Source organism: Amblyomma americanum, chromosome 4 (genome assembly GCF_052857255.1).
Source record: "Amblyomma americanum isolate KBUSLIRL-KWMA chromosome 4, ASM5285725v1, whole genome shotgun sequence".
Lineage (NCBI taxonomy): Eukaryota > Metazoa > Arthropoda > Arachnida > Ixodida > Ixodidae > Amblyomma > Amblyomma americanum.
Window position 1 is genome coordinate 222,430,206 of NC_135500.1, and position 13,202 is coordinate 222,443,407.

The 13,202-nt window shown below is 54.0% G+C and overlaps 1 protein-coding gene across 1 annotated transcript in view; it reads right to left on the reverse strand.

The window, feature by feature from the left end:
- Positions 1–13,202, reverse strand: part of LOC144130028 (acetylcholinesterase-like) — a 57,457-nt gene that overhangs the window by 21,816 nt on the left and 22,439 nt on the right. Inside the window, exon 6 of the mRNA XM_077664069.1 lies at positions 1,039–1,323. Within this exon, the coding sequence (XP_077520195.1) occupies positions 1,039–1,323 (285 nt within the window). The remainder of the gene's footprint in view (positions 1–1,038; positions 1,324–13,202) is intronic.

The following is a 13,202-nucleotide window of genomic DNA, read 5'->3' on the forward strand; positions in this document are numbered from 1 at the left end:
TGTGGAAAACAATATATAGGACAGACGGGAAGGTGCCTTAATGATAGGATAAGAGAACATGCATCATCGCTATCAGGTGCCCCAAGCAGCAATCTAGCCCTGCATTGCAGAGATTGCAAAGAAAACAAAATAGGCAAACAAGTGCGCAAGTGTGAGCCCAAGTTGCATGAAGTTCAAGTCATGAAAAGGTATGCAGACAAATTGACACGTGAGATCCTTGAGGCATTGGCGATACGGGAAACAGGACAGCGGTGCGTCAGCACACCATCCATCTCTCTATCAAGAAAAGAAACTTCCTTCTTGAACGAACCCCACGGGAGATAAAAGCAAGATCTTTTTGACAAGGAAACAAAAAGCGCGGATTTTCCAATAAAAATTTTAGTTGACAGTCAGCCTCGTCTACGTTCTGTGTGTTCCTTTCTGTGTCTGCGTTTTGGTTTTTTTCGGCTGTTCCCACCAAGAAGAATGAACAAACTAGCTCAGTTTTCTACTCTTTTAACGTCCAAATAAAGAGTTTAGTTTAGACGCCATTTTCGCTGCCTTTCTGTTCTCCGCTTTGCGATCGCCAGCACGTGACAACACTGCATTTCGCCTCCTGCTAGGGCCTACCGTGTGAATATCTGGCACAAATTTTTGTTGTGTTCAATTAGCTATTTTGCGCTAGAATACATGCATGTGCAATCCTTTGTTTATTGTTTAATTTGAGTCCTAAATATGGAGTTTTCATTTTTCATGATGTATATCTCCTTCTGCTTGGGCCTACCACGGCTGTCAGTATTGTATAAACAAAAATAATACGGCCCATCTTTCTCCTCCTTCATTCACTCTCACATTCCTCCCTTCCGTTACGGCGCGGTTCATGTGTGCACGGAGATGTGAGACAGTTACTGCGCCATTTCCTTCCTTCGAGCAGCAATTTCCATTTTTCCCCCATTTAACGCTGTTTCGTCAAAGCCTTCGTAAGCGAGTGTTATGTACAGAATTCCTCCAGGTCCGCCACAATAAACCTCTCTCAGGAACAGTATGAACCAAGGGCACCTGGCGAAAGGGCTTCCGCTCATGAGAATGGCCCTGGTGGTGAGGCGCCGCCCGAACAGGTGCAGCCCGACGGATCCCGCGCCGGCGCCGTGTCCCATGACGACCACATCGGAGCCGTTCCCCGCGAAGCTGCCGATGTGCGCGCGCGTCCACTCGAGTGCCAGCAGCTGGTCGTGCAAGCCCGCGTTGCCGGGCGCCTCGGGCCCACCGCTGTACAGGAAGCCCAGCGCGCCCAGCCGGTAGTTGGGCACCACCACCACCACGTCGCCCAGGGCCGACAGGTAGCTGGGCCATTTAAGAGAGCGGCTTGGCTCTTCCTCACATGAACCATGCAGTGAAAGGAGTGGGTGTTCTATGCACATATAGGGGGCAATATGTAGCATGCAATACGCGCTGTACATATACTACAGTCATGCTGTCGTCGTCTACCGAAGTGCGGCCGGTCCACACAGTGCGTGCCACCGTCGCGAAAGCTACACTACGCTAGCCGGAGCGACTTCGCCCGTCTTGGTCATCTGCTCCTACTGCGCAAGCGCGAGTTTCGCCACAGGTGCGCCGCGCGTGACGTCACAGCTGCGCCGCCGCTGCGACCGCTGCCGACTCTGCAACCTGGCCTCCTCCCCCGCTGCGCGTTGGCGCCACGCCTAGCTAGACTGAGCACGCGCGTGGGGACGAATGAATACGTGAAGCGATGCGCTCGGCCGTCAGTTGCAAGCCATGGAAGAAGAGAAGCCTTGCTCGTTGCGGCAGCAGCGTAGGCATCGGGAAATGAACTCGACGGACCCCGAAGTCGTTGCTTGGTATAACGCTAGCCGGGAGCGTGAGAGGGAGGTCCAACGAGCCAACAAGAGATCTCCAGAGGAGCGCGACACGCCAAGCTGCGCCGACAGGATGCGGAAAGGAAGAAGCGGCTCCTAGCCGCTTTCGCTACGTATACTGGGCATAACACAGCTAAGCCACCGCTACTTTTTTTCTCTCTGCGCGCGACTGGTCCGCAATTTTTGAACGACGGCCGTATGCGTTTTGTTCTCTTCGGCGTTACCGCAGGTCCTTTCTTGGCTTTCGCCGGCGTGGACGGAAGTTGTAGACAGAGGCTGTCCGCACATTTTATGGTAATTAAAATAAAATGGGTTATGGGTTATGGGGGCTTAACGTCCCAAAGCGACTCAGGCTATGAGGGACACCGTAGTTAAGGGCTCCGGAAATTTCGACCACCTGGGGTTCTTTAACGTACACTGACATCGCACAGTACACGAGCCTCTAGAATTTCGCTTCCATCGAAATTCAGCCGCCACGGCCGGGATCGACCCCGCGTCGGGTAAAATGTAAAAGTTGATTAAGCAACAGTTTATAAGCAACATATATGTAATGATAGTACTGATAGTAAATAGATAGCAAAAACAGTGTTAGATAGTGATAATGATAGTTACTGATAGTGACGGTTAACGCTAGAGATAGTGGTAGTGATGGATGAAGATAGGGATGGTGTGATAGTGGTAATGATAGGTGCCGTTTGTGATAGTGCTGGAGATATATGGCGATTGTAGTGATAATGCTAGCTAGTGATAGTGATCGTGCTCGTGCTAGAAATGTAATTATAATCATGATGTACCATTTCCGTTAGCCTCCACGTTTCTCCCCCTTGGTGAGTACCGGTAAGATACAGCTGTTGTACACTTTTCTCTTGAGGGAAATGGGTAAACTGCCATTCATGATCCGAGAGCCTGCCATATGCGCTGCACTCCATTCTTATCCTTCTAGTTACTTCCCTCTCGTGATCCAGATCAGCTGTCACTACCTGCCTTACGAAAAGGGTTTCAATCAAGTTAGGGACAATGCAGTGATCCATGGAAAGAAAAATGATGGGTGTAATGTTAAGAGACCGGAAGCGGGCAGAGTGGGTGAGGAAACAAACGCGGGTTAATGACATCCTAGTCGAAATCAAGAGGAAGAAATGGGCTTGGGCAGGGCATGTAATGCGAAGGCAAGATAACCGCTGGTCCTTAAGGGTAACGGAGTGGATTCCAAAAGAAGGCAAGCGTAGCAGGGGGCGGCAGAAGGTTAGGTGGGCAGATGAGATTAAGAAGTTTGCATGCAAAGGGTGGATGTAGCTGGCGAAGGACAGGGTTAATTGGAGACACATGGGAGAGGCCTTTTGCCTGCAGTGGGCTTAGTAAGGTGGAATGATGATGATGATGATGTAACGGGCGCCTGTCTCACAAAGTTTGACATACATGCATAGAAGGAGAGTCCAGCCACTGCTAAACGGCGGTATAGACAAGAGAACATTAACTCTTCCGATCCTGAGGTTGTCGCCTGGCAGTTGGCTACTCAACAAAGAGAGAATGAGCGTCAGAAGGCGAAGAGAGCAGCGGAGACGCCCGAACAGAGAGAGGAACGCCTTGCCAAACGGAGATGCCAGACTGCCGAGCGTAATAGCCGCCGCATAGCCGCCGAGAAGCAGCCTATGGAAGGCGTCAGTCAACGGCAACCAACCGAAGGGGATGTGAAGGCCCGTCGTGTGACTGATCACACCATTCGAGTTTCCGAAAAACAAGCTCAGTCTTGATATTGTCACGGTGTTGGTGACAAGAGAGGACCTGTTAGAAGGCAGGGCTCGGCAGCACGTCCTTCAGTTGGCGAGACGGCGAACTTCAACGTCTTTCAAAACGAGAGCACCACGAGCGTCGTCTTCTTTCCGAGCGCCACGAACGCCACCTGGCATTCCTCCCCTCTTAAAAAAAAAAACACGCGCAGAAGAGCGCGCGAACACAAGCACACACACAAGCACACACAAGCACAATTAATCACACAAGAGAGGCACGAAGATTCTGGGTGGGTCCCCGTGCCAAATACGGCTTCAGGCGCAAAACATGGACGATCTCTGGACGGGGCTTTCGACGGGTTCTCTGCTGGGAAAGTTCAGCGTCCGGTTCTACCTCGTAATTAACGTCGCTGACGCGCCGCAAGACTTTGTAGGGACCGAAATAGCGGCAAATGAGTTTTTCGGACAAGCCGCGTCGTCGAACAGGTATCCATACCCAAACCTGGTCGCCGGGATGGTAGGAGACTTGTCTGTGCCGGAGGTTGTATCGCCGCGAGTCTTTGTCTTGTTGCTGGGTGATGTGAATACGGGCTAGCTGACGAGCCTGCTCGGCTTCGTGGGTAAACTCCTCAGCGTCAGCAGAAAGATGGTCATCGGTTGCGCAAGGGAGCATTGCGTCGAGCATCGTCTGAACCTCCCTGCCGTAGAGGAGGCGGAACGGTGTGAAACGGGTCGTCTCTTGAACTGCTGTGTTGTAGGCGAATGTCACGTACGGTATGATCGTATCCCAATTCCTGTGTTGTACATCGACGTACATCGCCAGCATGTCCGCCATAGTCTTATTAAGCCGCTCTGTCAGCCCATTTGCCTGCGGGTGGTAAGCAGTAGTTTTCCGGTGGGTCGTCCCGCTTAGCTGAAAAATTTCGGCCATCATCTGGGAAGTAAATGAGGTTCCTCGGTCGGTAATGACGTAGGTCGGGGCGCCGTGCCGAAGTACGATCTGATGCACGAAGAAATCCGCAACCTCGGACGCTGTGCCACGGGGTGTTGCATTTGGGTTGCAAGCCCCAAGGGTAGCGTTGGCCTGGCGGCCTGGGGCAAAGCTGGAAACATCCGAAGGTCCCGGCAAAGGAAGAGTCGACTGGCAACAGAACAACTAGTTTATTCTGGCATCGCAAAAGAGCAGCCGGTCAGGGCGACCACGTTACTCGAAGGAAGGAATCGAAGTCTCTCCCGGCGTCTGGGGCAGCGGCGTTTTATACGCTCGGAGTCGAGGGCAAGAGGGAGCGGCTGGGGATGAGTCGCACAAGACGGCGACGCATGAACATGTTCAGGCGTGACGGGCGCGTCCGCCAGGCCGGCGCCGGTCAGACCTCCTCGCCTCCGAGTTGGGGAGCTCCTCTCCCCGGCTGCCGCGCTTTGACAAGCGTGGGCAAAACATGCACACACACACACACGCACGCACGACGACACGTGGCACTGAAACCTGCCTGGACGCGCTTGGCGGGAGGCGTTGCGGCCGCGATGAACGAAGCCGCGGCGTCCGTTGCATCCGCGCCGGCTATACCGCGCGTTGTAGGCGAAACGTAACAGACCGCCCCGCCGGGAGAAGGAGATCCCGATGGTCAGGGGACTGCATCCGCTGTCCAGAGGGATGTCGCTCGATGATGCTCATAATCGAAACCGGTGGTCCCTCGACGTTGCTTGAGCGCAGCGCACAGAGAAGGCCTCGTTCTCAGGTTCAGGTTCATACAGGGCACTGCAAAGTGACTTCGGGAGAGTTGCCATTTTTTTGTGCTCGTTCCCAGCAAGCGTTAGAACTACGCCGAAACGCAACCGCTCAGTCAGCAAGCACGAGACAACCCTCACTAAGCTCTGCCAGGCTCTTTCCCCTTTTATACTACTGCCTAGTTCCTTACAGTAGTCAAGCAGCACTCAGAACGCGTCCACAAATTGGAAAATTGCACTAGAAAGCACATAATCACTTTGAAACACTAAACAAAAGCAATATGTTAAAAATCCTGCCTCAGGAAGAAAACATCAGTAACCAACAACTTTGAGGCGGATTCCTACGTTAGGGGCTTCGACTTAAGCCATCGGCGTTACCGTTGAGACTCCCCTTTTTGTAACGCACCTCAAAGGAATATTGTTGCAAAGCGAGGATCCAGCGCAGGAGGCGGCCATTTTTGGGAGATATGGTCTGCAGCCATTGGAGAGGGCAGTGATCCGTCTCAATGATAAACCTCGAGCCGGCTAGGTAGCATGACAATTTCTGAACGGCCCACACGAGACACGCACACTCTTTCTCGGTGGCGCTGTACGCCTGCTCACGACAGGTCAGCTTACGACTAGCATACAGGACGGGGTGTTCCACTTCTCCATTGTCCCTTTGGCACAGTACAACGCCCATGCCTCGCTCACTAGCATCGCACTGAACAACGAACCCTTTGGTATAGTCTGGCGATCGTAGCACAGGCTGGCTTGTTAGGGCGCTCTTTAGGGCGCTAAAAGCTCTCTCCTTTGTCTCGCTCCAGACGACTGTTTGGGGCTCTGTTTTTCTTAGAGCATCCGTCAGGGGAGCCGCGATATCGGAGTACCTGGGGATGTACCTCTGATAGTAGCCGGCGACACCTAAGAACGACCGAATATCGGTCTTCGTGCGCGGTTGCGGGAAGTCTCGCACAGCGGCCACCTTTATTTCAGAGGGGCGGCGACGACCCTGTCCAATCACGTGACCGAGGTAGACAACCTCGGCCTGTGATAATTGGCACTTGGGAGCCTTGACTGTCAAGCCCGCTTCGCGCAGGCGGGTTAGCACTGCCCGCAAGTGTGCCATATGCTCAGACCAGGATGCGGAGAATATCGCTACGTCGTCTAAATACGGTAAAGCAAATTCTTCCTGTCCCCGCAACACTTTGTCCATGAGGCTTGAAAAGCAGTATGGCGCGTTCTTCAAACCAAAACTCAAAACTTTAGGACGGAATGTTCCCATTGGTGAAATGAACGCCGCATACCTACTAGCCTCCTCTGTAAGTGGAACCTGCCAATAACCCCTGACAAGATCTAGGGTGGAAATAAACTGAGCGCTACTAACTTTCTCAAGGCGCTCCTCGATGTTAGGGATCGGATAAATTTGATCCTTAGTGATAGAATTAAGCCTGCGGTAGTCGACGCAAGGACGAGGTTCCTTGCCCGGTACCTCAACTAAAATCAAAGGGGAGGTATAATCACTCTCACCCGCCTCAATAACACCGAGCTGTAGCATTTTCTTTACCTCAGCCTCCATAATATCGCGCTGGCGGGGTGACACCCGGTACGCCTTGGATCGTACTGGCTCTGGCGAGGTAAGTTCTATATCATGAGTAAGGACAGAAGTCCTACCAGGCCTCTCAGAGAACTGACCTTGAAACTCTTGTAAGAGTTGGTGTAGTTCGGTTCTCTGCTCAGCTGACAGCGGTGCTTTAATGATTAAGTCACTAATGACCTGATCAGTGTCTTCCCTGTTCGTCACTGAGCCTAGTCCCGGAAGCTCGACCGGAAGCTCTTCTAACTTTCCCTTGTCGGGCATTTCCTCTCCAGTACCTGGTGCCTTCAACGCTACAGGCTCAATTTTATCCAGTTCGGACGTGCTCTGGATATCAGCTTGCTGCGCCTCCGACCCTTTTTCATTGTTTTCAATTTTATCCAGTTCGGACGTGCTCTGGATATCAGCTTGCTGCGCCTCCGACCCTTTTTCATTGTTTGACAACGTCGGCCCCTCAACTACCGCCTTTGCAGCGAGCTCCCGAACTCCTGATCTGGTTAAGGCCTGAACGCTAGCCTCACCAAACAAAAGCCCCTTCTCGCGCAGGAGGTGATCGGACCTGTTCGAAAATAGGTACGGGTAGTGGGCGGGCAGCCTAGATGACACTACGGCCTCCGTCTCAAGTGCTCCGAAAGGTCCTTCAATAACCACTTTTGCTACGGGCAGACACACGCTGTGAGCTTCCACTGCTTGCTTGATCCATGCGCACTCGCCCGTGAACATATCGGGTTCTACGTAAGAGGGGTGAACTACATCCATTGTAGCTGCGGAATCACGAAGCACTCGGCACTCTTTCCCGTTCACGAGGAAGTCTCGCATGTAAGGCTCGAGAAGCTTCATGTTCTCGTCAGTGCTACATAATGACAAACACACGACTTCTCTTTTTGTTTCTGGACACTGCGCCGAAAAGTGACCCGGCTTCTGGCACGTATAACACACACGCGCTTGCCTCCTCTCGAACCGCTTTCTGCGTTCGGCTTCGGCTGCCGCCGTCTCCTTACGTTCGGTCGGACTGCTTTCACTCGCATCCGCACTACGCGTGTCCCCCCTTGCTCTCATGGGTGTGAACTTCGGCCTTTCAGACTTGGAGCCAAATTCACCCTTTTGACCGTCCTTAGCTCCGCGAGCCCGACGCGTCACAAACTCCTCGGCTAGCTCGGCGGCTTTAGCCACTGTACTAACGTCTGGCCTATCCAAGACCCAGTACCGCACGTTCTCAGGTAACCGACTATAAAACTGTTCCAGCCCGAAACACTGCAGAATTTTCTCGTGGTCACCAAACGCTTTCTCTTCTTTGAGCCACTCCTGCATGTTTGACATAAGCCTGTAGGCAAACTCTGTATATGACTCATTTCTGCCTTTTTCATTTTCCCGAAACTTCCGACGGAACGCCTCCGCTGACAGCCTGTACTTTTTTAGCAGACTTGATTTCACTTGGTCGAAATCCTCTGCCTCCTCTCTCTTCAAGCGAGCGACTACGTCGGCCGCCTCGGCGGGTAACAAAGTGAGCAAGCGCTGTGGCCACGTTTCCCGAGAGAACCCCTGCTTCTCGCACGTTCGCTCAAAGTTAACCAGGAACAAACCAATGTCCTCTCCAAGCTTAAACGGCCGCATCAGGTCAGTCATTTTGAACGATACTCGTTCTCCTGCACCGTGTGCCTGATTTCCATTACGAGCGCGTTCCATCTCTACCTCGAGACGCTTCATTTCCAAAGCGTGTTGACGGTCGCGCTCTTCTTTCTCTTTCTCTTTTTGTTCTTTACGTTCTCGCTCCTCTTTCTCTTTTTGTTCTTTACGTTCGCGCTCGTCTTTCTCTTTTTGTTCTTTACGTTCGCGCTCCTCTTTCTCTTTTTGTTCTTTACGTTCGCGCTCGTCTTTTTCTTTTTGTTCCCTCTCCTCAATGGTCTCAAGGCATTCCGACAGCTCGTCATCCTCAGCCTCCAACTCAAGAATCGCCCTTAGCAGTTCTGGTTTTCTGAGTTTGTCTGAGACATCCAGACCCAACTCTCTTGCAAGCTCCAGCAATTTCGGTTTGCGCAACGACTTCAAATCCATGGCTGCTCCGAATGCTGCTTTCTCTACTGCCTACTATTGTCTTGCCGCAAACTAACCCGGCAGCAACGACAACCACAATTACCAGCTCTGTTTCTGACACTAACAAAAGCCTGGCAAAACTCAGAAGAAGAAAGTCCCGCACTCACCAAACCTCGCAGCCACGAATTCAGCGCAGTCGTTCCGCTGCAGGCAACCAGTCATCACACAGGGCTCGTTGCACTGCTCCCGGATGGTCGTTGTGCTGCTCAGCATACAGTTGACCGCATATCTTCGCTGCTGGCCTCCGTTGTCGGGATCCCACCGCTGCCACCAGTTGTTGCATTTGGGTTGCAAGCCCCAAGGGTAGCGTTGGCCTGGCGGCCTGGGGCAAAGCTGGAAACATCCGAAGGTCCCGGCAAAGGAAGAGTCGACTGGCAACAGAACAACTAGTTTATTCTGGCATCGCAAAAGAGCAGCCGGTCAGGGCGACCACGTTACTCGAAGGAAGGAATCGAAGTCTCTCCCGGCGTCTGGGGCAGCGGCGTTTTATACGCTCGGAGTCGAGGGCAAGAGGGAGCGGCTGGGGATGAGTCGCACAAGACGGCGACGCATGAACATGTTCAGGCGTGACGGGCGCGTCCGCCAGGCCGGCGCCGGTCAGACCTCCTCGCCTCCGAGTTGGGGAGCTCCTCTCCCCGGCTGCCGCGCTTTGACAAGCGTGGGCAAAACATGCACACACACACACACGCACGCACGACGACACGTGGCACTGAAACCTGCCTGGACGCGCTTGGCGGGAGGCGTTGCGGCCGCGATGAACGAAGCCGCGGCGTCCGTTGCATCCGCGCCGGCTATACCGCGCGTTGTAGGCGAAACGTAACAGGGGTAAGGCTTTGGCCTCGGCGTATCGAGTGAGGTAGTCTGTGGCAATGATGATGTACCGGTTGCCACCCGAGGACAAAGGGAACGGACCGAGAAGGTCAATGCCGACCTGATCGAATGGGGCGCGTGGTGGTGCAATAGGTTGGAGGAGTCCCGGAGGCTTGGCGGTCGGGGCCTTACGGCGCTGACATTGCCGACAGCTCTGCACATAGCGTTTGACAACAGTGGCGAGTTTGGGCCAGTAGAACAGCTGGCGGATTCTGGAAAGCGTGCGAGAGTATCCTAAATGGCCAGAGGTTGGTTCGTCATGGCACGCAGAAAGTATTTCCTCCTGAAGTGTTGTCGGCACGACGAGGAGATACGCGCGCGAACTGGAACCAGGGTTCTTCTTATAGAGCACGCCTCGTTGCAGGGAAAACGACGACAGGTGTCGAGAAAAACATTTAGGAACGGTGGCTGGCTGGCCTTCCAAATAATCGATGAGGGGTCGTAGCACTGGATCGGCGCGTTGTTGGGTTGAGAAATCAGAAGAATTGATAGCCCCAAGGAAACTGATGTCGTCGTCCGTGTCGGGGGTTGCGAGTTCGACAGGCGCACGAGAGAGGGTGTCGGCGTCTTCATGCTTATGTCCGGACTTATAAACAATGGTGAGGTCAAACTCATGCAGGCGAAGGCTCCATCGCGCCAGGCGTCCAGACGGGTCACGCAGGTTGGTCAACCAACACAAGGAGTGGTGGTCAGTGACCACTTTGAAAGGGCGTCCATAAAGATAGGGGCGAAATTTCGCAGCAGCCCAAATAATGGCGAGGCATTCTTTTTCTGTCGTCGAATAGTTCATCTCTGCGCGTGACAGAGCGCGGCTTGCATAAGCGATGACTCGTTCAACGCCATCCTGGCGTTGCACGAGAACCGCGCCGAGGCCGATGTTGCTGGCGTCGGTGTGTATCTCAGTGTCACCTCGCTCATCAAAATGGGCAAGAACGGGCGGCGTTTGAAGTCGCAGGCGGAGCTCGGCGAAAGCCATTTCTTGCTCGTGGGACCAAACAAAAGGTGTGGTGTCACGGGTGAGGCGAGTCAGCGGTTCTGCGAGGTCAGCGAAATTTTCGATAAAACGCCGATAGTAACTGCAGAGCCCTAGGAAGCGCCGAACAGCTTTCTTGTCACGTGGCAGTGGAAATTCCGCAACCGCGGCCAGCTTGTCGGGGTCGGGCTTCACGCCGGCGGCGCTGACGACATGGCCGAGAAATTTCAGCTCCTGGTAACCGAAGTGGCATTTTTGGGGCTTCAATGTCAGGTTAGCTGAACGAAGGGCTTCGAGGACCGTCCGCAGGCGATCAAGGTGTTGACTAAATGAGTCGGCGAAAACCACCACGTCGTCGAGATAGACTAGGCAACACTGCCATTTAAGACCAGAAAGGACAGTGTCCATCATCCGCTGAAATGTGGCAGGCGCAGAACAAAGACCGAAAGGTAGAACTTTAAATTCATAAAGGCCGTCGGGAGTGACAAAGGCCGTCTTCTCACGATCCCGCTCATCGACCTCAATTTGCCAGTAGCCACTTTTTAGGTCGATGGACGAAAAATAACGAGCGCGCCGAAGGCGGTCGAGAGAGTCGTCAATACGTGGCAATGGGTAAACGTCCTTCTTCGTGACTGCATTCAGCTTCCGGTAATCGACGCAGAAACGGAGGGTGCCGTCTTTCTTTTTAACGAGGACGACCGGCGAGGACCATGGGCTGTTGGAAGGCTGAATAACGTCATCTTCGAGCATCTCCTTAACTTGGGACTTAATGACTTCGCGCTCTGTAGACGATACCCGATAGGGGTGTTGACGGATCGGGTGTACGTCATCGTACGTCACGATGTGGTGCTTGGCTATGGTAGTTTGACGCACTTTCGACGAGGAGGCGAAACACTGTCTGAATTCGAGCAATAGTGCACACAGCTGCTCCCGTTGGCTGGTTGACAGCGCGGAGTTGACATCGAGGCTCTCGAGGGGAAAAGGAGGCTGCACTGGTTCTGAGGAGAAGCACTCGGAAACATCGGAGATGCGTTCGATAAAGGCTACGGAAGTGCCGCGAAAAAGATGCCGATGCTCGTGCGAAAAATTGGTAGCAAGTACCTGTGACTGGCCACTGTGAAGATGGATCAGACTGCGGGCCACGCACACGCCTTGCGTCAACAGTAATGACAGGTTGGTTTCGGCGATGGTGTCACCGTCTTGAAATGATTCGCACTCAACCGTAATGAAGGCGCTGGTTCGAGGCGGCAGGGTGACTGTGTCCGTAGAAACTCGAAGTGTCTGGCTTGGTCGCGGCGCGTTGGGGAGGGCGACAGCACTCTCAGTTGAAAACGTGACCTTGTTATCGCGTAGGTCAATAATCGCCCCATATTCACGCAGAAAGTCGACACCTAAGATGAGGTCGCGCGAACAGTTATTCAGAACAAGACAGCAGACGACAAATGTGGACTCCCGGATTTGAACTCGGGCGGTGCACATGCCGAGAGGTGCAATCAAATGACCGCCCGCAGTGCGAACGTGTGTGCCAGCCCATGGCGTGAGAACCTTTTTGAGGACGGCGGCGAGCTGGCTGCTTAAAATCGAATAATCAGCACCAGTATCTAATAACGCTCGAACGTGGCGACCATCCAGCATCACAGGTATGTCTAAGGAAAGCCGCTCACGAGATGCAGGCTCCGGAGAGGATGATCGGGCACAGGCGTCGTTGTCTGCAGGCTGTGCCACCGGTAGTTCGTCGGCGTGGCGTGTGCTTTCTAATGGGGTCAGTGCGTCGGAAGTATCGGAGAATGCGGGCGTCTGAATCGGTGAGGCGCCGTCATGTGTCAGTGTCGATGTGTCGAAGCGAACGGGTACTGCGGACCTCGGAACCGTCGAAGCGTCGTTATGTCGAGGGAGTGTCGCTGTGTCGGAGTGAATGGTGACCGCGGACTTCGGAACCCGCGAGGCATCGGCATGTCGTGCCCGCGGCGATGGGGGGTCCCCCTCAGAACGACGTCCAGCGAGCCCACCCCCTAAGGTCGCTGGTTGCAGTTTTCCCGCCGTGGGCTGGGCGACCGGCCTTGCGCCGCCCGGGAAAAACTCGCGGTAGAAGGTGAAGGACGACTCCCGGGCGATGGGGATCGAGCCCGCTGGCGACGAGACTGTTGCCAACGTTGGTCTTCAAGAAAATCCGCGACGGCCCTGGGTCGTTCGCCATAGCGGGGTCGAGGAGAATCGGGGGGAAACCCTTCGAGGCCCAGACGGCGGTAGGGGCAGTGCCGATACAGGTGACCTGGTTCCCCGCAGTGAAAGCATAGGGGGCGTCTGTCGGATGTGCGCCACACGTCGGCTTTGCGCGCGGACGGTCGGGGAGCTTCCACGTACTGCAGCACGGGTGC